The 24,843-nt window shown below is 44.7% G+C and overlaps 8 protein-coding genes across 8 annotated transcripts; 4 read left to right on the forward strand and 4 right to left on the reverse strand.

The window, feature by feature from the left end:
* Positions 1-1,940: 1,940 nt before the first annotated feature.
* N7529_002076 (cupin domain-containing protein) lies at positions 1,941-2,552 on the forward strand (the record flags this gene model as incomplete). Its single annotated transcript, XM_057237607.1, has 1 exon — positions 1,941-2,552. One exon carries the CDS (start codon positions 1,941-1,943, stop codon positions 2,550-2,552), a length of 612 nt encoding a protein of 203 aa, XP_057102294.1.
* A 433-nt stretch (positions 2,553-2,985) lies between these two features.
* Positions 2,986-4,558, reverse strand: N7529_002077 (zinc-dependent alcohol dehydrogenase; the record flags this gene model as incomplete). The annotated part of the gene is made up of 5 exons (XM_057237608.1): positions 2,986-3,264; positions 3,317-3,897; positions 3,962-4,189; positions 4,264-4,359; positions 4,447-4,558. 5 exons carry the CDS (start codon positions 4,556-4,558, stop codon positions 2,986-2,988), a joined length of 1,296 nt encoding a protein of 431 aa, XP_057102295.1.
* A 1,619-nt stretch (positions 4,559-6,177) lies between these two features.
* N7529_002078 (uncharacterized protein) lies at positions 6,178-6,493 on the forward strand (the record flags this gene model as incomplete). The annotated part of the gene is made up of 2 exons (XM_057237609.1): positions 6,178-6,373; positions 6,450-6,493. The coding sequence occupies 2 exons, from the start codon at positions 6,178-6,180 to the stop codon at positions 6,491-6,493; spliced, it is 240 nt and encodes a 79-aa protein (XP_057102296.1).
* Positions 6,494-8,339: 1,846 nt separating this feature from the next.
* On the reverse strand, positions 8,340-9,491 carry N7529_002079 (O-methyltransferase family 2; the record flags this gene model as incomplete). Its single annotated transcript, XM_057237610.1, has 4 exons — positions 8,340-8,802; positions 8,853-8,976; positions 9,085-9,217; positions 9,327-9,491. The coding sequence occupies 4 exons, from the start codon at positions 9,489-9,491 to the stop codon at positions 8,340-8,342; spliced, it is 885 nt and encodes a 294-aa protein (XP_057102297.1).
* A 5,257-nt stretch (positions 9,492-14,748) lies between these two features.
* N7529_002080 (uncharacterized protein) lies at positions 14,749-15,112 on the reverse strand (the record flags this gene model as incomplete). The annotated part of the gene is made up of 3 exons (XM_057237611.1): positions 14,749-14,781; positions 14,830-14,882; positions 14,947-15,112. The coding sequence occupies 3 exons, from the start codon at positions 15,110-15,112 to the stop codon at positions 14,749-14,751; spliced, it is 252 nt and encodes an 83-aa protein (XP_057102298.1).
* Positions 15,113-20,630: 5,518 nt separating this feature from the next.
* On the reverse strand, positions 20,631-20,894 carry N7529_002081 (uncharacterized protein; the record flags this gene model as incomplete). The annotated part of the gene is made up of 1 exon (XM_057237612.1): positions 20,631-20,894. One exon carries the CDS (start codon positions 20,892-20,894, stop codon positions 20,631-20,633), a length of 264 nt encoding a protein of 87 aa, XP_057102299.1.
* A 1,995-nt stretch (positions 20,895-22,889) lies between these two features.
* N7529_002082 (uncharacterized protein) lies at positions 22,890-23,795 on the forward strand (the record flags this gene model as incomplete). Its single annotated transcript, XM_057237613.1, has 1 exon — positions 22,890-23,795. One exon carries the CDS (start codon positions 22,890-22,892, stop codon positions 23,793-23,795), a length of 906 nt encoding a protein of 301 aa, XP_057102300.1.
* A 267-nt stretch (positions 23,796-24,062) lies between these two features.
* Positions 24,063-24,449, forward strand: N7529_002083 (pectin lyase-like protein; the record flags this gene model as incomplete). Its single annotated transcript, XM_057237614.1, has 1 exon — positions 24,063-24,449. The coding sequence occupies one exon, from the start codon at positions 24,063-24,065 to the stop codon at positions 24,447-24,449; it is 387 nt and encodes a 128-aa protein (XP_057102301.1).
* Between the last annotated feature and the right edge of the window lie 394 nt (positions 24,450-24,843).

Raw genomic sequence — 24,843 nt, forward strand, 5'->3', positions numbered from 1 at the left:
TCGACTAGAATCGTGTTGAATTGATACGAGCCTCTGGCCTTCAGTTGAAGATTGCAAGAGCTTTCCCGATGTTGAGGGCTTTTAATGGCGAGGATTACAAAGTTGCGGATCTGGCCGATCGAATTCAAGTGCGGAGTAATACTTTTTAAGTGCCGACGATGTCTAGCTCATGATGTCTCACTGGAGGCTTAATTGTGTGATTGTCTGACTTTACGGTCTCTGCTGCTTCATTTCTTAGGTTCACTTTCATGCTTGCAATTAAATACTGAGATAAGGCAAGTCAAATATAACCCAGCGTGTCTCCATGGTGCATGTTCTTGGAATTTGGCAGCGTTCAACATGACATGTAGGGCATCGTCCGCGCGCACGATCATGCGGCCAGAAATATTCCCATCTGAGTTTTTTGAGAAGAGATGGTCTTATTCGACAAGAATACTGCAGATGGGAGAGAAAGGAGAGAGGGAGAGAGGAGAAGAGAGCTCCCCAGAACTATCTACATCCTGCACACCTGACAAACCAAGCATCCCCCCATCCGATCTTATCTCCACGCCTTAAACATCACAACTGCTTCAAGATCAATTATAGGATATGAGCAAGGCAAGGTAGGTGAACAATCGGAGTATGATTTCCTGGCCATGTGCTTAGTAAAATTCGAAGATTAGTTCAAACCCAAGAATCTGTATAAATTTAATCCCGGTCCAAGAGGTAGCCGGTGACTGCCATAAGAACTTGCTGAAATGGCAACGTCCAGCAATCTAACGCGATAAAGCTTCGGATAAGGAGGAAAATTCCGCAAGAAGTCTGGTTGCATTTTTTCACAAGGTAATTAAGTTAATGTCGCAACGTCCGCGTAGAAGAGCGATCGGGTTGTGACACCCGAGGGCGGTACATTTGAACGACTTCACCAAAGTCGGGGTGGTCAAGGAAATGGATAGGAGGGGCCGACATGGTGAAACATCGCTCATGCCAAGTCCTGACAGGCTTTTTAGTGTCACTGTTCCACGATTAGACTTGCCACAGGTCTCGGCTATGAGATTCATTAGTGAGGCGAATATTTTCCGCAGCGAGGGTTTCGGTGTCCGTTACCATCACGATAGAAGGGATGCTTCCACGGTCAATATTCTATCAGTGCGTCACTCGGACGTATTCATCATTCGACTATATGAATAACGGCCTTGATAGTGTGTCATGATTTACGATGGCCCAGCGTCTCGACATATTTTGATAACTTTAAGGTTCTAAGGGTTCGGTCTAGCTAAGAGGTATGCTCCTGTGACGCCTAGATCAATGGTCTTTCCTACCATAAACACAATGATACAGTTCTTCACGAGACTGGTACAACAACCTACACTCTTCTCTTGATTCTCCAACCCTAGGGCCATGACTTACTAGTCTATGTAAGGGATAGACCCGGAATATTAATATTGCCGTATCAATATATCATTGCAATTTACTTTGATATCCTAAGTAAGCTATGTCTCATATCTGAACTGTCAAGTTGAGAAACAAGAGTCTTAATATAGTAATTAATGCAAGCCAAGCCCCAGAGCCTAGAAGGGCCTCTTTCCACTCCCAGTATTCAAGTGACACAGTACGGTAAGTGCCAATGACGAATGATGACACGATGAGCTTAAGTTGACATTAGTCCTTTCAGTAAGAACATTTCTACCGCAGGTGGAAAGGCATTCCATGGGTCCCCAGAGTAAAGCGAACAATGGTGAATTGAGAGTCATAATGACATCCTCATCCTATGACGAGAACAAAGATTCATAATCGACCTATCAGTTTTACAATGATCTAATATGTTAGTCATTTACGCCACGGAGCTGATAATATAACTATCGAGCGTTGCTAGGGTGTTGGGATATTCTCCAGCCTTCGGCAAACGTGCATCTTCCTCGTAGATATCCTGCCCCTTATTTCTTGATATTGGTCTGAATATGTCAGTCGGACAAAAGAAGCCCGAGCCGCTTCGTCGGATCATAACATCTCATGATGCTACAAGCGGTCGAGCAATTTTTTGCGACGCGGTTGGCGAGCAGGTATCGTTCACTGGGTTCCCGGTTCCACCCGGTAAACCCACAACATCAGACTATGCTTTGGCCTACAACACGAGTACATTTCCTGTAAAAGGCCTTTCGCCTCCGAGTTCTGCAACCCCGGAGTCCAAAGCCAACGTCGACATTAAGCACTATCACTCCCAGCTCTCGGATCCATCACCTTTGAATCCGCCAAATGGCACCTCCTGCACGATTATTGAGGCACCTCCAGGTTCAGTTATACCAATGCACCGAACAGCGACCCTCGACTATGGTGTCATAATCGATGGCACTACAGAATTGGTCCTCGATTCTGGTGACAAAAGGTTAATGAGAAAGGGTGATGTATTTGTTCAACGAGGTACAGCCCATTCTTGGCGGAATGTGACTGAGAAATCTGACAATGCTGGTGTTTTACGTGTCTTCTTTGTGTTTCAACCTATTGAGCAGGTGCAACTAGGAAGTGGAAAGGTTGTCGGCCAGGATTTGAATCTATCTCTGCATGAGGCTTAACATTGCAGTGGTACCTCGCGTGAACCACATGGGATGAAGCTGGCTATTTTCCATCTACTCGATCTGTTCTAAAAGTTTTAGGAGTTATCTATATACGAGTGCAACCATATGATCGCAGTGCTTCTACCATCAATTAGCTCGCCCTCTCCGCCTTAGTCAGCCTTGCATAAGCTTCTGAGTGCAAGCAGCATAGTACGGGAAGGCTAATGCATGCCGACTGTTCCTTTCGTTTCATAAGAAACAGAATAGCCTTGGTGGCATGCTCATTCGATACCAGATGTGCATGTTCCAAAACATACCGATGCTTTTCCATGGTAAAATTTTCACAATTTATTGTTGAGAGATAAAAATAAAAAGACATTTTAAATATTCCTGAAGACTATGTTAGACAATTTGAACTTGCTAGGAAAACTTTTACTCAGCAGAATGAAGCTTATAAAACTGTTAGTGTAGGAGCTCCTGGTGCTGGAGGCGCGGAAAATTGCGTTTGAACGAAAACCTTTTGCATAGACGGTTCACGCTTATTAAATAAATCATAAACCGTCTCCATGTCCTCGAGCTTGAAACGGTGGGTAACCATATGCAAAGGGTGAATCTGCTCCTGCTGAATGAGCTTCAAGAGGTCATTCCAGTACTTTTGCACGGGAGCTTGTCCATTGCCAGCGAGATGGATCCCGGTCTCCATCAGGGATCCGATGTTGAAGTGATTGCACTGCATTGCCATGTCAGCGGAATTGCTTTGCCATAGGAAATGTACCACTCACATAACCAGTGTATACGCCCGTGACACCACAACGACCGAACCCACGGACAGAGGTAATCATCTCGTTGAGGAGCTCAGACGTATCATTTTCCATGCCCAGTAACCTCTCATAGTAATGAGCCCACCCTTTCGTATACTCACCAGCGGCGCACTCAATCGCTACATCAGGTCCGCGGCCGTCGCACATTTTCTTCAAAGTTGAGGCAACAGACTCGCCCTTCGAGAGATTCGTATACTCAAGAATCTCAAGTTTTGGTAGAATCTTCTTGACAAAGTCTAGTCGCCATTTTCCCCGGCCGCCGTCAATAAGAATGACCCTATTAGCACCATTGAAGAAGCTAAATTCAGCTGCCATTTGTCCAACTGGGCCAGCTCCCCAGATGGCCACAGTGTCGCCGTTCTCAACCCCTGTGTCAACAACGGCGTTCCAAGATGTTGCTAGCACATCGGAAAGGTAAAGACCTTTTTCATCGGGGACATCGTCAGGCAGCTGAAGGAGGTTCACATCACCGTAAGGGACGCGAACAAATTCGGCTTGCCCACCGGCAAAGCCACCCGTGAAGTGAGAGTATCCAAACATGCCTAAGCGGGACTTAGTATGGCAAGCACGCTAAAATTGGAATGGCCACTTAAAGAGGAAACATACCGGCTGTTCGACGCCCATACAGCTGAGAGGCCGCCTCGCTCGAATTCGTCCGCTCACACATTGAGGACAGCTTCTTCTTGCAATAATAACACTCCCCGCATGCAATTTGGAAGCTCGCCACAACGCGGTCACCTACTTTAACCTTCTTGACTGCCGGCCCGACGCTTGCGATAACACCGCAGAACTCATGGCCGAGGATATCACCTTTCTGAAGATCTGGGATAGCCTCTATAAATCGGCAACAGATACCGCGTCAGAAGATCCACTAACTGTTTATTGACTGTCATGTAGCCACGACATACCGTGGAACAGGTGCAGATCACTCCCACAAATGGTGCTGCCCGTCACCTTGAGTATGACATCTCCTTCATCAATGATTTTCGGGCGAGCTGTGTCCACTAAAACATATTGTATAAGCAGCAAAATCGAGTATATTTTGAGATGGTCAAAGTGAAGTGAAGGTCGTCATAGGCCAAATGACTGACCGAGTTTAACCGAATTCTTCCCTTGCCAGGTCAAGGCTTTCATAGTATGGCTGAGGTCGCCGTATCCATGAGCCTCATAGTTGCTGACATCTGTGGTGATCGAGGTAGACATTGAGTATTTTTACCGAGAATGTTGTGGTCGAGTTGATTTACGAATGTAATTCTTTGATTCCTTTGAATTGGTTTTGGGCCAGACGCCTTTATCATCAAGTCGCACAATTGAGGGATAACTCTCTCTCAACGGACAGCTGGGTGTCTTCGGGTGCCCTGACATCATTTTTCATCACCATGATCGTATCCGAGGTCTAGGCTAAGCCTTTGAGGCGATCATGGCATTATAAAAGATGATAATTTAGATGTGCATTTGGTGAGATGCTTCACCTTTTCGTGGTTCTAGACTGGTTGGGGTTCATATGACTTCCAAGGTTCGGCTCGGGCTATTTCCGGCATTTACAGAGACTACTCCATCAATTATCCAAAGCCGGACGCGTTCGTCGAGCCTTGGAAACTCGAGACAAAACGATACCATCTTAGACATATATATAGGTAGTGTCTGATATCGTTGATTAAGATGGAATTGAGATACTTGAACTGTGGCGGTACTAAATGCTACTCCTATTGTAGCTAGCTGTCTCGGCCATCTACGATATAGATAGTTCTCCACCGCAGATCGTGTCATAGATAAGCTCATACTTTGAAGGGACTAGGTTTAGCGCCATTCTGGCAGTAGCTTAATTGTAAACATCTCCCGTACGGAATACCAAGGAAGATGATTGTTGTGGCGAGCAATGACCAGGTGAATAGTTTGGCCGACCCAGGGGGGAGGTACGGAAAAACTCAATGCGTACTACTAGTGCTTATTAGTAATCAGGATTCGAGAAAAGATTGAGTGTCAAAGATGAACGGGTTCCAGATGAGGGGTCTAGAAAAGACTTACCTAATTTTTAGCCCGCTTCAGCTTCCTGACCTGGGGGATCTAGAATTTTGCCCCATGCCAGCTGCTTGTCAAACCCCACTTTTTCTCGCACGAAAAGATGCCTAGATTTCTGGCCTTTTCTATTACAACCACGGCCCTCTACGTTGTACGCATGCTCGCGAACGACGTCTGCGCCAGCGAATCTCTCCCACTGGTCGTATCGATGCGTTTCCAATGATCGTCCCCTATTACCAGTTGACACCTCCCGACCGTGGGACCTTCCCCTGATCCACCAATGGTTCACAGGAAAAACAGAACTGGTATAAAGAAAAGTTGGAAGATTGTGTAGAGGAGTTATCAATTACAGAACTCATAAGTGGCAAATGATAACTTTCAATTGCGCGAAGGAGAAAAACTAAATACATATGATCCTTGTGAATTACCCCTCCCCGGGTCACCTGATATGGCAGAATAATTGGCGGTCTTACGACCAGCCCAGGACTCGGTCCATCGACGTCGTCTTCTTCCCAGGCACTGCTTACAACTTCAATATCGGCAGTATTCAGTGCAGTGAAATTCCATCGGGACTTTGCTGTAACTCTGTTAATCCCTTTTGTGTGAGAGTGCATTGTAATGGCTGCGCGGAGAACAAGAACCTGCGTTATATTTACACTAGAGCTTATACTAGCAACCAGCATGCTTGTTGCGTCGATCCTAATGGAGGAACGTCTTCCTATATTGACAGCGCGAACGGGAGCACCTGCGCTGGTCAGTGGATGGAAGGTACTGCTTTAAAGCGAGAGATAGACAAAACCATGTCCGGTAGTAACAAAACCGTGCAGCTTGTCGACCCAGAGAAGTGTGAGCAGGTGGTGCAGCCAAATAAGATGACTTATACGGACGCTGATGGGGTTGAACATGAGATGCACTTGCCCGACGGGACTTTTGACGCTGCTGTCAAATACATACAGAATCAAGCGTTTGATAAGCCTGCAAAATATCCTGCATGGGGTATGCCTTCTCAATTGATCGATAGTGGATAAGATGCTGGTAGCTAACATTGATTTTTCTTTTCTTTTCTTTGCAGACAACCAGATATACACCGAAGTGGACTATATCAGGAAAGTATAGCCAATTGGCTGAGATAATGGAATTTCTATTACGAGTAGGCAAGAAGTTACGGATATGATGGATTGACTCAACATCAAACGAGGTTTCAATCGTCTGAACTTTGTAGAATTTCTTTGAATCAAAAATGCCTGCTAAGTCATAGTTAGATCATAGCGGCCTCAAGAGAGGCTGACAGAACGCCCAAGCAAAGTAACAAAACTTCCAAAATCCGGCCTGCCACGCTATTATTTTGAAGTTATGACAATTTTAACCTTCCATACAGAGGAACTATCTTGCACCGGCTTTGCTTCCTTGGGTATGTCTCCAGGTCGTCAGAAATGAGCACTACAGAGAACAAGTCATTTCATGCGTCAATCAGCTACTGTCAGAAGCAAAGATCTGTCAGCAAGTCACGACCCGTCAGCAGTATTTCCTTTAGTGTCTGATCGAGAGAGAGAATTTTCCATTCTTGATGAATATAGCAGCGTTTGCTTGTTTGCGCATTCGCATTTTTGCCTATCCATTGTTTGTCACACCTCTATACCTATAGATAGCGAGCGTTTTTCCTCAGAGATCTCACAATATCATACCATTCTGCATCACTAATCCACTAACATAGTGAGTCCACTTGACTTTGACTTCCCAAAATTGAAAATTTTTATTCGCCCCAATTTGACTATCTCAGAATATATGCTGCTATATGAGAATACCGTCAGATTTGCCGACACCTGGCAAGTTGTCTTGCACTGGGCGCCCCTTATGAGGGGCGCTATGCGGGTTTCTGATTGCGCGTTCCGAACATCGAACATAGAAGGCGCAAAAACCATGAAAATTGGTTTGACTAACGCTTCAAATAAACCTAGAAATCTTCACTGACGAGGTAGTCCTCGTCGCCGCGAAGAATGGGGAAAGCGGAGAGATGTCCCTACTCAACGAATAGTGAGGTGATTTTGAGATCTCAGAGATAGTCTCCAATAATTACGTTCACCTCATTTAAGATATGCATTAGCGGCTAGCTGGCTGGCTGAGAAGTAATTTAACGAGGCCGCTCGTTCCATGGATTATGTGTATAGACTTGCACAACCATCATATCACTCCGGTCGCAGTTTACATTACATACTTACAAGGTAGTTGGTGGCCTTGTAACCCCTCAGCCTCTTTTGACTATCTGTGGGTAAATTAATATGAATAACGAAAGATGTTAAGCCGTAATGGGAAGAAATTAGCCTTAGCTAAAGAATTGAATAGCTCGAAAGTTGACTTTCCTCATCCCGAAGTCAAGGTGATATCTTAATATGAACTCTTATGTAGGTGAGATAGTGGATGAAGAATGTATGATATTTTGAGATCTCTGAGAAAAAAAGCGCGCTATCTATAGGTATAGAGGTGTGACAAACAATGGATAGGCAAACATGCGAATGCGCAAACAAGCAAACGCTGCTATATCCATCGCAATATTTCTTTACAGTAGAGGCAAACCCAATATTTTATTTAGTCTATAGCAGAATAGCCTCGATGATACCCTCTCCATTTCCGGGGCACTGATGAAAACTAACGTGCGACAACCCGACCGAATCAAGCAAATCTCGCCACTGCCCTTCCGAACGTTCAAAAGCTGCAACTTGTACCATCATCATAATGCTCATACATGCGGATGATAGGTCGCAGTTTTTATCTGGGAGGATTGATTCGTGAATAATCAGCCGTGAATAACCTGGCTTCATTGCAGCAACAATATTCGCTAAGATAGACTGGCATCGCTCGTCTGACCAGTCATGAAGAATCCAATGCATGAAGTATGTCCGAGCGCCTGTTTGATCAAATTAGCAGCCAGGATTGAGATGTACGGGGATTATTTTCAGGAGTTCTAACCTTTGACGGGCTGAGAAGTGAAAAAGTCATGCGCCATCAACTCCACATCAGGTGGATTTTCGATTGCTGAAATGACGTTTGGGAGATCCTGCAATACCAGCTGACCTGGAGCGGTAGAAAAACTCAGGTTCTCTTTAAACTCCTGTATGTATTTTCCCTCGCCTCCACCAACATCCACAAGCAGCACGTTGTCCGGAGACTGGAAATCGAAGCCATCAATGATATGCTTTTGTATATCAAACCAATCCGTCCAGCTAGCTGTAGCTTTTTGATTTAGAGCCATCCATTGCTGGAAGTCTTTTGCCAAAGCTGGATTCTGACCAAGCCACTCAAAATAGCTGAGATTGGTGTTCAACCCAAGCTGAAATGGAGTTTCTCTAGCTGATGAAGGGAACTGGTTTTGATTTTGACGGAAGAATTCCGGAGCTTTTGACGCACAGCAATTTCCGATGTCGAAGCTGTCTTCTCTCAGCACCCCAGAAGCCAGATTAGTGACCTTAATACTTACCAAGCGCGTGTGGTTGCTTCCATATTAGGGTTTGCCATAATCATAGTTCGAGCTGAAGGCTTAAATTTTTGTGCATCAATTTGATCCACATATCCTGTTGCTGCAAGAAGTCGGAGAAACTGGTCTGGGCGAGTTCAGGACATGTCAGCAGCATTCACAAGAATTTATTAACAGGATATATCAGGACTACGATGACACATATCAGTCCTATGGTACAAATTCGGGCTCTTACCAACAATGATCGGACTTGCTCCAGCTCTTTCCGAGATTTCCTGGGCAGTTACTCCATGATCTGGGTTCTGGCTGATTTGTGTGAATATGCCGAGTTGGACACCCATGCGAATAGAAGTCAATATGGGAGGGTTCTAGTGGTCTTTTTTAGGACTCGTATGTATGATTCATGTCTGCTCAGCACTGCGAAGTGTGACCCGATTATGGGCATTCTCAAAATATCAAGGTGTAATCGTGACTCACCATCACAACGTCTTGAATGATCCTTTCGACCGGTGACTCCAGGGTCTCTAGCAAGCCTCGAGTTGCACTCAGGGCCTGTAGCCGGGTAACTTCATCGAGTTTCTCGGACTTGATTGTCCCTATCAGAGCATTGATTTGGCTTGTGATATCGAGTTCTTGTCTCATTATTGTGTTTTGTTTTAGGGGATTGATACTCTGACCACAAAGTTTACTGGGTGAGAGGAATATTAAATGTCACGACCTCAATCCCGCTAGAACGTTTTGCTAAGAAGCGTTAGAAGCCATTGCGTGGTACCTCGTGACTTTGCTACAACCGAGGCGGGAATTGCCGGTCCTTAATTTCCAGGAACACGGTCGATAGTATTGGCTTGCCCATACACTTACAATTACCTGACTAGTTAACCATACTAGTATACGCTAGTAATTGGGGGCCAAAACGTCCTGCAAGGGCAGCGATGGAACAAGCTGCGTACATCGATCACCATACCTATGTTTGTACGTGAACTATGGCTTCTTTTATGAACAAGAACGAAGATGGCAAGGACCAGCCTAGACCAAAAATGGAAACTTTGAAGCAATTTAATCTGCAATCTAGGCTTTTTTTAAATCACATTTAGGATGGTATCTGTGTGCTGGCCCTCCTGTATTCTTGTTGGGTATTTTCTCATCGGTTCTATAGTAGGGTGCCTCGGACGTATTCCCGTAGCAGAATCGGCCTTCATACGTGCACCCATGTCAATATCCAACTTGTTCTTGGCCAAACACGACCAAGCCATTTGCGATCGAGTTCCGTGTTTACAGAAGCACCCGACTTCGTGGGGCAGAACGCGGCAGGCTATTGAAATTGATTCGACTGTAATGTGAATAAATTTTTGATTTTTTGTTATACCCTCTGGGAACAATGGATAGAATAGGACAGCCACGCTTAGAGGCAAAGAAAGTGCTACTGACAAGCAGATTAATGTCGGATAATTCATTAAATAGTTTCAAGCGAGATTAAATCTATAAAGCATCTTTCGGCGTATTTACGTGATGATTTCTTTGGACCATGAGTCGCCAGCCCCCAGATCTATAAGCCAACAAAAATTGAATCCTTCGTAAGCTCCTTTTTTCACCTTTCAAATTCTCAGATGTAGAGAGAACATTCAACAAGCATGGGGCAAAGCGATGGAATCGCCTCCTGTGGAGATCAATTGATCGGAGTTTCTATAACGATCGCAATTGTCCAAACAATAATCGTCGGTGCGCGATTTTACACCAGATACAGCCAGAAAATAGCAATTGGACTTGATGATTATCTTATTGTGCCTGCGCTGGTGAGTCAGTCGATTAATCCATGTATCGCAAAAGTACTAATACTTTGCTAGCTTGCGAGTCTTGGGCAAGCTGGGCTCTATATCTACTGTACGACATGGCCCGTTACTTCCTATGTGCGCTTAATACTAATTAAGGTCAATGGAAGTGGTCAAACAAGGTGGAGTTGGCTACCATCTTGAATATGTGATGCAAACCCCACGGAAGTTGGTTACACTGCAAAAGGTCAGCTTCTTTTTGGTCGCTTTCGAAGTTAAAAACCTCATGATCGCGGTAGGGCCTTTACGCCAATGAGATCCTTGACTTTCCATTTACTGTGACTCCTGCAAAGGTGTCGATTCTATTGTTCTACGTCCGTATCTTCAGTATTCGCACCTTTCGAATATTTGCATATATTGTTGGAGCAATTGTTCTGGGTCACGGAATTGGGGTCTTATTCGCTGCCATTTTTCAGTGCTCACCAATCGCACACACGTGGGATCCAGAAATTGGAGGAACATGTTTTAACCAGCAGTCATTTTATCGATGGGTATCCCCACCGAATATTCTGACCGATGTCCTCATCTTGGTAATGCCTTTACCCTATGTCTGGAGATTGCATACTTCATTGGGGCATAAATTAGCGTTAACAGGCGTGTTCTTTTTGGGAAGTTTGTGAGTCCTTTTCTCCTTGAATAATTTTTCTTTGGCTCTGACCTTGCGCGAAGAGGAACTGTGTTTAGTATTTTACGCATGACAACGTTTTTCCAAGAGAATGCGACAACAGACCCAACTTGTATGCTTCATCTAGCTGGAAAAGTCGATGACACATCAGCTGACATGATATAGGGGTCTCTGTGAAGCTTGGTATATGGACCATTCTAGAGGGCGGGATCGTAATTATTGCAGCTTGTCTGCCTTCAATCTGGCCATTAATATCCAGAATACTTCCCCAAAGGCTGCTCATGACCCAATCATCAAAAAAGCAGTGGTCTCGCCACGATTACCATAGAAATACTCGCAACGCTAACGTTGGAGAGGGTTTCTCACGGCTGGGTAATGACGCTTTGGAAGGGTTAAAAAGGTCAAATAACAAGGAGGCGTCCTGGACGGAGTCCGATCAACATACGGATGAGACAGAACTAATGCCTCTGGACATCTCACGGGTTCAAAAAGCATAGATAGATGGATATGGAGGTCGCTCCCATCGAAGAACCAAATGCTGGTCGATCAATCAATCAATCGAAGTTCAATTAACCTACTGCTCTAAGCAGTACCGTATAGCTATGCATGCGCTTCGCCAAGCGGGAGCAAAACCTTGTAGCCAAACGCTAGAGATGGATCTACTGCCTGAAGAGGAAAAAGTGTTGACTTTGAATGCGCTGTCGAACTGCCGGCTTGGCGGCTGCGGTGTGACGGATAATTAGTTTTTCCATTCCGTCCCCGGTCGCGACCTCCATCCCTGCACTAAGGAGTACCGCACTCTTGCTTCTGAACCCGAAGGTTGCACCAGGGTTAGTTGTGGAAAGAACTTGTTGATTTACGAAGTCCGAAATTTGCAGACCCAATCCTGGGTAAACAGACACTGGCCATAGTTTAAGTTATGAAAATATCGAGCATACGCGAAAGTTGCGTTAAACTTGTGTGAAAAAGAAATTGTAAACAAGTGAAGGTGTAGGAGGTAAGTCAGGAAAACATTTATAGACATATAAACAAACAATGGATCACGTTCACTCACGAGAATCAAGTATTCGCGTTGAAAGAGAACGCAACTAAATTGTATATATATTTATATTTCCTGACGCATATAAAGATAGTTTGAAGATGGTTTTTTAGAGACGCTTAATGTAGATATATATATATAAATTCCATACTATAAATTTAATAATCTTGACATTTTTCTTTGATATTAATTTGAAGTATGAAAATAAAGATCTCTTTTCAACAGTCCATTTTTTAAAACATACTATAAAGGTAGTAAAATAAGCTACACTACACCCTATAATCCTTGAAGGAGAGGCTGAATTTAGTTCCCAATAGGGGGGTTCAACTTTAAATGAGCCAGCAAACCTGGGGGAATTTGGAAAATAGCTTACATAATGTTCAGTCCTTTTTAACTAACTAACTAGATTCCGACTTGGAGGGGAACTAGAAATTACATAAGCTTGTTTTTCTAGTCCCTGCCAAGTCTTTTCTAGACCCCCCTCGGCCGGAACCCGAGGTCGATTATATTAGCTATCGCCTCACCAATTAGAAGTGACGCCAAGAGTTTCATATCTAACGCGTGGACGTGTGACTGATTCCGTGCCAACAAACCAACCGCGCGCTACCTCTCTTTGGACTCTTTTCATGCTCACCTGCTCGTGATCTAAATCTAGCTCTAGGACAACGATGCTTAATTCAAATGAAGCAAGCTCCGGGAACGATAAAGGGAGATCGATGCTCGACTTCACAGTCCCACCGACAGGCCGCCACTTGCCGTCGTTGTCTACTTACACCCAAAACCTGGAGGATATCGACGAATGGCTCAAGTGATGTATTAGTACATCGTCGTTCTCCCAATCCAGGTGTTGGAATCGCTGGAGGAGACCTGTTCGGTGCATGAAGTTGACCACGTAGCGGGTGGCCTGCGGGTGAGACACGATCTTGTCGCAGTCAGTTTCCAGTCCCTCGATACGGCTGATCCGCCCCCACAGTCGCATGCGAAGCTTGTTGTAATGCAAACATTGCAAAACAACATGCTTCGGTGTTTTTGAACTAGTCTCGCAACTACACCGGTCCGAGTCCGTTGCCTTGATCTTGTACAAGAAGTGCCTGAGTCCGATCCTCATTGTGCGCATTTGTATCAAGTAGCACGCTGCGGTTTCGACAGCCCTTCGTACAGCCGTAGTGTCTTGACCTCCATCCCCGCGCCAAGGAGCGCTGCACTTTTTGCTTCCTCATCGGCAAATTTATTGCCGGCCACATCAACGTGTGCGGGAATCCACCCGATGGTGATGTTTTGTTGGTTCTGGTTTCGCGACTTGATGGCTCGTACGTGATTGTATATCAGGACGAGCACGTACTGGCCAAACGTTCCTTTCTTGAATGTATTGTGACGGAAGAAAAACATTAGATGGGGGAGCAGGGGCAGATATCCTCGATGTCTTCTGCAGCAACCATGCACTGCTCGACAGCTTGGTGAATAATTACCCGCTGAGGTCTAGAATTGCCTTCCAATAGACCGTATTTTCGAGGAACCTCAGCACCGCTTGGAAAATTGGCGCGACACACTTACCGCTTCGCGGGCTAGGAAGGTCAAGGCCGTCTTAGACTTCGCTGAGGCGTCACGACGGTTCAAATACGCGCGCCATGAGGGCAGCCTAATAACGTGAACGGCAAATAGGCTACGGGAGGCCTTGACGAGGCTTCAAGTTCGTTTTCAAGAAGTGGGACATCTCATGGAGATCATAAAAGGGGCAATGGAATATGAAGATATGAATATTGTATTGCGGACGGAGGAGAGAAGGAGAGAGAGAGAGAGAGAGAGAGCGAGAGATATTTATCTATCTACTCCATGGGAGACTATCCCAATGTGGGATGTCACCTGACATCCCCAACAACATCACATGCACATAGGGTATATTTGGTTGCTGTATCCTGTATGTCGCTTTGCGAGTTGACTGCTTCCAGCTAGACTAAAATTCGAATCCGTACGCAGCGTAGTGGGTTGTAGTTTAGAATCCAGCTTTGCGAGAGGTCGAGATAAAGTGCCTTGTTATGCAGGAAATCAACACGTCTTTATATATATCGAGCTTAACAGTCTCGCCGACATGAAAGAGTACCTTTCTTACTTGGCTTCGCCAGCAATCTGAATACTGGTCAGATAGTAGTGACAAGGCTAATTCAAGCGCCATACCAAGAATCTTCCGGCAATCGACGCAATCAAAGTAGACTTGGGGTAAGAATGCGACGGCTCGCTATTATGAAGCAAATGCAGGATCTGATTTGTAGATGACTACCATGTTGAATGATATTATCTCTGCTAAGTGTACCTAACTATGTAACTCATTGCTATCTTCTTATCTCGGCCAGAAAATTGGCATCGCTTTTCTCAAGAGAAGGTCAACTTTCCATAGGTTTGCCGAGATCAAACTTGCACAGTCAGGCAGTTTAGAAGACCCTATGCGTAGTCAGATAATGGTAAAAACATCAAATATGGATAACTCACGATTCCATTGCTTTCACAGCATGCCGCCTGGTTGTTGCAATTGCCAATCAGAGCTGGAAAAGATTAGCAGTGTTCAATTGTAGTAACATTTGATAGTCTCAGTAATATGTGACATACGAACACATAGCCCAGACAAAACCCCGATATTCAAAATACCGTGGGTAAGTCCGGTGCAGCATTTATTGGCCTGCTCTGTGGTGCACTGGGATCCAGTTCCACCGGTTGGGACGGCAGTAACCATCGAAATGGTAGCGAAAAGTACGACGGAAGATAGACCATGCATCTTGAGTTTGAATAGGAGTAAGATCTTGCAGGAGGTCTGACTGTTGCAGCGATGAGTGAATTCGAAGGTTCTTATCAACACTTTGAAAATGGAAATTTGGAAGAGATGACCAGCGATTTAAGTAGCCATGCCTCTGAAAAGGCTGGCCTGGCCATAACGAGGACCAGTCGGCTAAAATGACCTCGTGGCATTGACTAAGTTGCAATGGTCCTGATACCTGCATCATATTCGAGTCTTCAAACAAGGAACTTAAAGACAGAAAGAGCTTCTAGCCAGATTGGCCTACGCCACCTAGAATCCAGATCAAATAGCTACAACTGAGGAAGATAGAAATACGGCTTACATGGCTTTACGGGCTCGGTTGTTTGGACCAGAAAGATATCTATAGCATGTAAAGAGATCATCCCCTCAAGTGCTAAAAGCGGCTACATTGTAATGGTGCCTGGTCCAAGTTCTTCTAAACTATCTCGGACAGACTGGACTTCCGTTCGCGACTTTCTTCGAATCGAGAGAGGTGGCCTTTATGAATCAACTACGAGGGATTGTATCCACCAGTCAATGGCTGACTAGTGAGATACTTCGGCCACCATTACTTTTCTCCCCGAGTCACTCGTGAAAAGACTCTGGAATCTTTATTCATGATACATGACGGGGTATGACAAATTTCTATAGTGGCCAACATGGTGGCTTGTCTTAGTATCAGATGTCGTTCACTGGTGTCCTGTCGTCCCGATTTGAAATACTAAACGTGCAACATGCGCACCGTCTATATGTGTTGAATTAGATCCAGCAATGAGCATCAATGTGGCGTGTTGTTCATACCTTAAAGCGGTTGGTTTATCTCGGGGAACTGCGGTTGCGGGGAAGTATCCGAAAAGTAAAAAAAGGCCTGCAAGTTGTGGCACTGCCATTATCCAAGATTCGGGAGCTGATTTGGCTTTTGAGTTTCCGACCGACTTCGTGCTTTACAAGGAGCATTTACTCTTTTTCGCGCCTGCAAAGCACACGAAACAAAAATAATTAGGCTCTAAAGCCATTTCGTAGCTTCAGTAATTTGCGAGACTATTAGGCTATGATGTAACAAAAGTGACCTTTGTACAGCCAAATCGTGCTTCTTTATTGTCACATTGACACTTGCCACGTCTAAAAGAGAAAGCCAAGTGCATATTTTTTGTCGATCTCCGAATGGAGTCGTCATACGAGATGTGATTGTGGCTTTTTGTTTAAGAACTTGGATTGGATGAGTTGCCGTGAGTCCGCATACAATGTGACCTAGGTTATGCTTTTGGCGTACGTAATATGGAAAAATCAAGAATTCAGCGGTCCCTACAATCTGCTTTCTGTACAGCCGTCCTCGAAATCGACTTACATCATATACATTGAATTACTCTTCCCTGGAACCACCGCCAAGACTTTGGGTTGGATAAAGTATTCAGCAAGCCGCATTATTACCCTATGTCAGAATACAACGTGGCCCCTCTAAACAACAGCCTTGGTTTTTGTAGTGGACCAGAGGTGATATAGCCTTTTATTTTATTATCATATCAAAACCAGATTCTTCCTCGCGCTACCTCATGAGTTAATCTGCAACTCGATGTAATTTGCAGCATCTGCAAGTAGACACGCGAGCTAAACGATGTCTTTAAAGTTATAAGAAAGGACTGTGCATCATCTCCGTGACGGCGTCAAAGACTGCGGGGTTCATCGTAGGTTATGTCTATGACAAATACTTTTGCACAAAGGCTTGAACATTGTGGACAGTGTCTTCTTCCTTGCCTTAGTCGAGGAACACGGGGATGTGCTACGTTCAACACGTTCTGATTGGCTTAATTACGCATAAGCTCCCGCTCCTCCTAATTTAGCTGCGGGGTCTAGCGCTCGCCTCGCGGTACCTTGTTTCAGCCCCAAAGATAATGGAGACGTCATATTATGATGTACAGAGTGGCTCAGCTGCTAAATGTCCATTTTTTCAATCCCTAGTATCAACCTCAATGTTTCGTGAACCACATGAACGAGTTGTAGCTTGGTCATTGCGTATAAGGTGTTGTGATTTAATTTTTTCAGGCGAAGTTCAGATCTCTTTGGTCTAATTCACCCCGCCTCTAGCCGCAGAGAGCCATATAAATGCAAATCTTAGGAAAATAACAGTATCAGGAATTATAAAACTATCAAGAATAATATTGATGATGATAATGATAACCCGCCAAGAAAAGCGGCGCTGTGTTCTATTGTGGCACCCTGCCAGTCGGCTCTAATTGCCTTCCTCGTCAGCAGGTCTGTGACAAAAACATGGCATGACCGAGGGCATTCGCATATCATTTGATGACACTTCACAAACCCCATGATCAGTGGTTACACTCGGTCTTCAGTGGATTTCAACCGGCGTCAAACCTTGTCTAGCTGCCTTGCTACCCATGAATGATCCCTGTTCATAGCCGTTTGCCTTCCACCTCGTAGGCTGGGACATACTCCAACCTTGCATCAGCCCACTAGTCAATTCGGATTGGACGGGTCGGGCCAGAATGGGCGGGTCTGTACGCTTTTCATTGGTTAGTTCTAGAACCACCATCAATTTTTGGAAACATTTTGCACAGCCATCAAGATTAGGCAATTTCCAGAGCAAATAATTGGAAGTTCCAAGGTTTTCTAGAGGCGGCCTGTCTTTTCCAAGAGTGTAAGCATAGCCTCGTTCCAGAAACGCTTGTAGTTGGTCAAAGCGAAGTGTGAATTCCTTAGCAAGTAATGTGTCAAATGACAAAGAAAAAAGACAGAGTACGACTGTAATTTAGAGGCTGTGATGGACTGACTAGGGTTAGTTGATTCATCTTTCCAGGCTGTATCGTCCTTTTTTTAATCAGGAGACACCTTACTTCATAAATTTCTAGCTGAATATACCGGTTGGTTGTTCGTAAGAGCTCGAACATTTAATGAAAAGCTATGCAAAAAATGAGATGATGGATTGTCTGAGCTTCTTGTAGTATTCACAAACAATTTTGGCACCTGCTTAAGCCGAGGAGCCGATTAGCTCCCGGATATGGGTCGACGCTGTGGGCCGGCTGTTGGATCGACACTGCTGCCTAATGTTCCACACAGCTTTCTTCACATTAACCGTTTCCATGCCTTAAACAGAAGATGTCTTAAACAGAAGGGTACTCCTATTTCTATGCTGTTGGGGAAAAATCTGCATCCCAGCCGGATCGAACATAATCCTTACTCCTGAGCCGTCTTACTAGAGATCACTCTGCTTAGGGCCCCGAAAAGAATAAAGAATGCGAAGATAGGGCATAATTATATTCGCATTCATATTGTTCATATCATTCTTTTTGCGCGCATCAATAGTTTTTCTGTTTTCCCGGGTTTGTATTACCGAGCTCCACGTTTCCACTAGTCCTCAGCCAAGCAGAAGTAATAAATATCTTCCATCAAACCATACTCTAGAAGTGTAAGCCCTGCACTGTAGGGCCCGGTAAAGTCTACATACTTTGTGTGATCACTTTCGGCGATTTCCTATAGGCAGGTGTATAGTTTTGCTGACGGGAAAGGTTGTCTCAGAAAGCCGAGCAAATTAAATATATTCACAAAGCGACTTTCCACGATTTTGACGTTCCTACTTAATCGATTTTCATAACTTCTTCTATTCTCGCGTGATCTAATTCAAAATCTAGATATGATATAACCATGACTGCTGGCACGTAAGTTCTTGTTAATCACGCCACTCAAGGTCACTTATCATCCAGATCACAGATCTTTCACCACGAGACTCGCGAGTGAGAAGCCGATGCGTGTAGAAAAAAGATCTATTAAGTTTCCAGTTTGATGGAATTGCATCGGGCGAAAGCACAGCCAAATTTTCCCCATCATTGTTTCATTCTTGCTTTTGATTCCCGACCCGCCGGGCTATCAGGTATTGTCGAGTGATACTAAAGGTGTGTCATACCTCGCTCCCAGAGACCGCTTGGACTGCTGACGCTGGATAAATACAGAATGGTATCCTCACCTAATCCATTTGTGTGAAAGACGCGTGGTCTTTCACGCCGCGACTACAATTCTTTGAATAATGGCAAACTCTTCCTACTCCCTGAGCCATGAGAAGAAATATCTGTGATGCGGCAAGTCAAATAAAAAAGATAAGGTCCTATTCAACGAATACTGAAGATGGGGAAAGAAAGGAAGAGAGAAAGCTCTCCAGAACTAGTCATTGACACCCCTCTCAACCTCATAAATCAGGCATCAATGCAATCACACAAACCCCATCCGATCTCGTTCTATTGACTCAAACATCACACTGTCGAATAATTCATTGAATATTTACAAGCGAGATTCAATCTAAAAAGTATGTTTCGGGGTATTTACGTTCTGAATCCTTCGGACCATGAGTCGCCAGCCCCCAGATCTATAGGCCAACAAAAATTGAATCCTTCGTAAACTCCATTTTTCACCTTTCAAAATCTCAGATGTATAGAGAGCATTCAACAAGCATGGGGCAAAGCGATGGAATCGCCTCCTTTGGAGATCAATTGATCGGAGTTTCTATAACGATCGCAATTATCCAGACCACAATCGTCGGTGCGCGATTTTATACCAAATACATCCAGAAAATAGCCATTGGACTTGATGACTATCTTATTGTTCCTGCGCTGGTAAGTCAGTCGATTCATCTATGTATCGCAAAAGTACTGATACTTTGCTAGCTTGCGAGCCTTGGGCAGGCTGGGCTCTATGTCTACTGTACGACATGGCCCGTTACTTCCTATGTGCGCTTAAAGCTAATTAAGGACAATGGAAGTGGTCAAACAAGGTGGAGTTGGCTAAGGACTCTCTGTGAAGCTTGGTATATTCACCATTCTAGAGGACGGGATCCTAATCATTGCAGCTTGTCTGCCTTCAATCTGGCCATTGATATCCGGAATACTTCCCCAAAGGCTGCTCGTGACCCAATCATCAAAAAAGCAGTTGTTTAACCACAATTACCATAGAAATACTCGCAACGATAACGTTGGAGAGGGTTTCTCACGGCTGGGTAATGACGCTTTGGAAGGGTTAAAAAGGTCAAATAACAAGGAGGCGTCCTGGACGGAGTCCGATCAACATACGGATGAGACAGAACTAATGCTTCTGGACATCTCACGGGTTCGAAAAGCATAGATAGATGGATTCGGAGGTTGCTCCCATCGAAAAACCAAATATTGGTCAATCAATCAATCAGTCGAACTTCAATTGACCTACTGCTCTAACTCAAACTGTATAGCTATGCAGGCGCTCCCCCAAGCGGAAGCAAGAACTCGTAGCCAAACGCCAGAAATCGATCTACTGCCTGAAGAGGAAACAGATGCAGACTTGTAAAAAAGTACGAAAATCAGCCTATTTCCTTCCTGCCAGCCCACAAAACAAATCTCAGTGCATGTGAGGCAGCAAGTCAAATCAAAAAAGAATCGGTCCCCTTCAATAAGATGATGAAGATGGGAAAAGACGGAAAGAGAGAGAGAGAGAAGGCTCCCCAGAACTAACTATCTGCTCCCTACACAATCTGACATAGCAGGCTTCCATGAAGTCCTGCACCTAACACAAGATCTAGCTTCAAGCCATAATCGTCACAGAACTCATTGAATTTGTTGCGAGTAATGGACTGTTTCCTGCTGGTTTGCTCAATGATACAATTCATCTTCGGTGATTCGTTGCCGAGCTGATCAATAATGCGAATAAACGCTCCGAGTGGCAGAGCGACCTTGCACTTCTCGAGGATTGCTGGAGATCTCCGGAAGGCAATAATGTAGACGTTCATGGTGCTGAAACTGTTTCTTTTAGGGGAATGAATCTCTTGCCATCGAGGATTGTTTGACTGATCACATTGCTGCCACGCAACGCACGAGCGAGCTCCTTCATCAAAACATTGGCGTACATGACGGTGTTAGACCAGTAAGACCACTGTTCATAACCTTTATTCCCATTCATAGGTTGAGGACGATTGTGGTCTAACAGCTTATGAAGATGCAGAAGACGGAGAACGCAGTAAACTTCATCTTGCCAGTCTTCAACATTTGTACTTGTTTCCTCCAACAGCGAGATTTTTGGCAGATCCACAGGACCGATTGAGGGTAATCCGATATCCTGTTTTTGTTTCTTCCTGCGTCCTGTGAGCTCAACAGTATCGTCAAGTGGGGAGGGGCGGGGGATGCGTGTCTTGAATATCAGATCGCGCCATGTTGAAAAGTGTATTTTGAAAATAGATAAATCGAGGTACTAGCGGCCCAAGCTAGAAGAAATCAGAGGAATCAAGAAGAGAGGCTCATAATCTCATGGAAATCGTACAATGGGCAATGAAATATGAAGAATGAAACATGAATTGCGGACGGAGGAGAGAAGGTGATGGATGCATTGTGTGCGCACCTTCCCTTTATCAGCATGTTTGCCATGCCGGCATGCTCATACAAAATGAGCATCCAGTCCACCATCTTAGACAGTTTATCATCATTCTTCTTTCATTCCCATGGGCTTGTAGTGTTATCCACTATCTATCAGAAGGAGAGAGAGAGAGATCTATCTATCTACTCCAAGGGAAACTATCCCCAACAATATCCCTGTAACCGGGAGAAAAAAACTACATCGGCAAGCCTCATCAATTGAAGTCTTACATGATTGCTTCACCAAGGGCTTGAAAACGCTCTCTGTGTCTTCAAGAGAAGATATCGGGTGTGATCCATGGTTGGCTTCATTCAATTTTTGCGCATCGTATGCGCTATGGTGGTGGAAAAATGTTGAATAATAGTGACGTAGTCAGCGAAGCCCAGCAGAATCTGATCATGGAGTTGGCCACATCAACAGGAGATTTGGCACCGTTGAATACACGCTTATCCACTTCTGTCACATATCACTTAATACTGTTGAGCTCATTGCGATGTAAGCCGTATCCATGCTTACATCGTGTCTGCCACGCGTGATGGGATTAATTCGGTAGCTTACGGGTGCATTGCGTCTCCACAGAAACGTAACGGTGTTCTGTGCATGTTCGAGCTTGCAGGTGCTGTACAAAGCCTGAATAGCAGCAATTTAACGCTTGAAGATCGGACGAGCTGGCGAGTGCATATAGACAAGCTGGTTGAAAGAGAGACCAACGTAAAGTAGAGCCGGCCGTGAAACAGTAGACTCGCTTCAAGGCTGACATCAAAAATATTTCTGGTACTGTGTACATCTTTATGATACTAGTTGCATTTTTGACTCTGCATTTCAGCTAGATGAGCCATCTTGAGATGGTTGTTTTAGCAGCCTGAGATATCTACACTGTAGGCCTTCACAAGCATATGTCCGTTGTTGGTATCTCGGAACCCGCGGACCCCATGGGATGACCAATCGTTCTCCACTTTCTTAATCTATTCCTTAAAATTGAAACTTTGCTTCATAATACCGGCGTAGAAAGATTAATAATTGTATATGACGTTTGGTAATCATCCTTCAGAGGAAATCTCGTAGTAAAGTCGATTTCATGCAGAATTTCCACGCTGTATTGCCTATTTCGGCTAAGGCTGACCATTTGTCTCGATCGTAGTATGTTTCCATCTATTACTATAAAAACTGCTGAACCCTCTTCCAGTTCTATGCTCTTTTCTGCAAGCACCTACTTATTCTGTCACCCTGCTAAAGTCACTCAAACTTCCACCTGTCCTCTTTGCTCATCTTCACCTTTTGTTTTCTTTCACCAAGTATTCGGTCTGTGAGTACTTTCGCTGTCCGCCCACGTTGATTTAATACTGATTATACTACCGGAAACCAGTTTTTCAACATGCGTTTAGCAATTGCAGGTTCGGGTGACCTGGCCTGTTATCTTGTCGAGGAGCTCACCGCAAAGGGCCATGATGTGGTGGTGTTATCCCGCAGCCTGAAATCTCGATTCAGCGGCCTGCCAAAGGTGACACAGGCGGTGATTGACTACTCAGTGGAGTCAATTGTCAATGCAATTTCGGATTGCGAAGCCATGATCTCCACGATTCTCGACTATTCAGAGGGGTTTATAGATGTACACCTTGCCCTGATAGAGGCTTGCAAGCAGAGCCGCATCTGCAAGCGCTTCATTCCCTCTGAGTTTGGGGGCAACCTTGAAACACACCCCCATCAGCCCGAGTTCTACTTCCATACGCGCGAGCCTGTACGGAAAATGCTTCGTGAGCAAGCCGAGTTAGAGTGGACATTAGTTTCTGTGGGCTGGTTGATTGACTACGTCGTCCCAAGCAAGAATCGATATCTCAAGGACATTGGGCCTGCGTTTCCAATTGACCTCGCCAATCAAACAATGATCATTCCAGGCACTGGACACGCGCCGTTCAACGTCACATGTGCCCGGGATGTAGCAAAGAGTCTTGTCGCTTTGTTGGAAAGTGCCAAGTGGGACAAATACACCTACATCACCGGGGAGAAGACATGCTGGGCAGAAATTAGTCGCATCCTCACCGAGAAGTATCCTGCGCTTTCTGTATCTTATAAAGATGTGGCGGAAATAGAGCAGGAGGCGATGAGTGGAGGCGATGGCGCTATTTTCGCTGAATATCAACTTTTCTCTGTCACGGGAGCAGCTTGTTTCGACGATGCCATGGTCCAGGATCAGAGGGAGAGATATTTCCAAGGGATCCAATTTCGGAAAGTCCAGGATCTCCTTGAAGCCGTTGATAAGGACGATCAGATCATAGTTTGATTCTGTTCGAGAAGCTTCATGGTTACAATGCAATACACAGCCTTCTTAAAATCCATTATCAAAACTAGATATGTACATCTTGTCATCACCTCTTTGCAGGCATAGAACAATGAGAAAAGCCTTACTCTTTTCCACTTTAGGGTGGTTCGGCACTTGCTGTCATTATGTTAAGCCATATTACTGAACAGCTAATTTTAAGCTCGAGCATGCAGAGATCAGGCCGGCCAAACAGAAATTTGCCTTAAATTTGCTAAGCCTTTCATAACAATGAGTGTTTGTACAGCAGGGTACTGGTACAATTATGGTGTTGCTAGCCCAAAACCGAAGGCGTGGACGGATAATCCAGAAGGTGTCGGCTTCGTTTCGGTCCTCATGGTCTACGATGAGAAGTACTCGAAGTGCATTTACACGAACGCAGCTGCTCCAAGTGCTGGTGACGGCGATATGTTCTCCTGTGATGGCTTATCTTTGAGCTGTTCTATACACACCGAGTCGGTTCTTGGGCGCAATGCGGATGCACTCATTACATATGACACGAAGGTCAAGCCGCTCATTGCATGTCCTGTCACATCGACACCGACCACCCAATATTCCGCAGTTACCTCGCGCAAGACAGAGACCGTGGTGCCCACGTCAGTGCATACAAATTACTGAACGGGACTTGCATACAATCGGTAATATGTTATTTGCACAAAACAGATGTGTCTGTGATGTGATATCAATGTTACTTTGTTAATTCGTACTAGAATTCGATCAACTCCGTTCTAATATCTTTGCTCATTCTAACTTTTATACTCGTTCCGACCTTCAATCTTGATAGCTTAACTATACTATTAGGGGAGATTCGCCTAAATATAGTTCCTACTACTATCTGTGATGCAGTGAGTCAAATCAGAAAATATGTTCTTATTCAATAAGATATTGAAGATGGGGAAGAAAGAAAAGAGAGAGAGAGAAGAGGAAAGCTCCCCAGAATCATCTACTCCCTACACAAAAGGACAGATCAGGCATCTATAAAGTCCTGCACCTCCCATCCGATCTAGCTCCA

Source organism: Penicillium soppii (genome assembly GCF_028829465.1).
Source record: "Penicillium soppii strain IBT 18220 chromosome Unknown utg000002l, whole genome shotgun sequence".
NCBI lineage: Eukaryota > Fungi > Ascomycota > Eurotiomycetes > Eurotiales > Aspergillaceae > Penicillium > Penicillium soppii.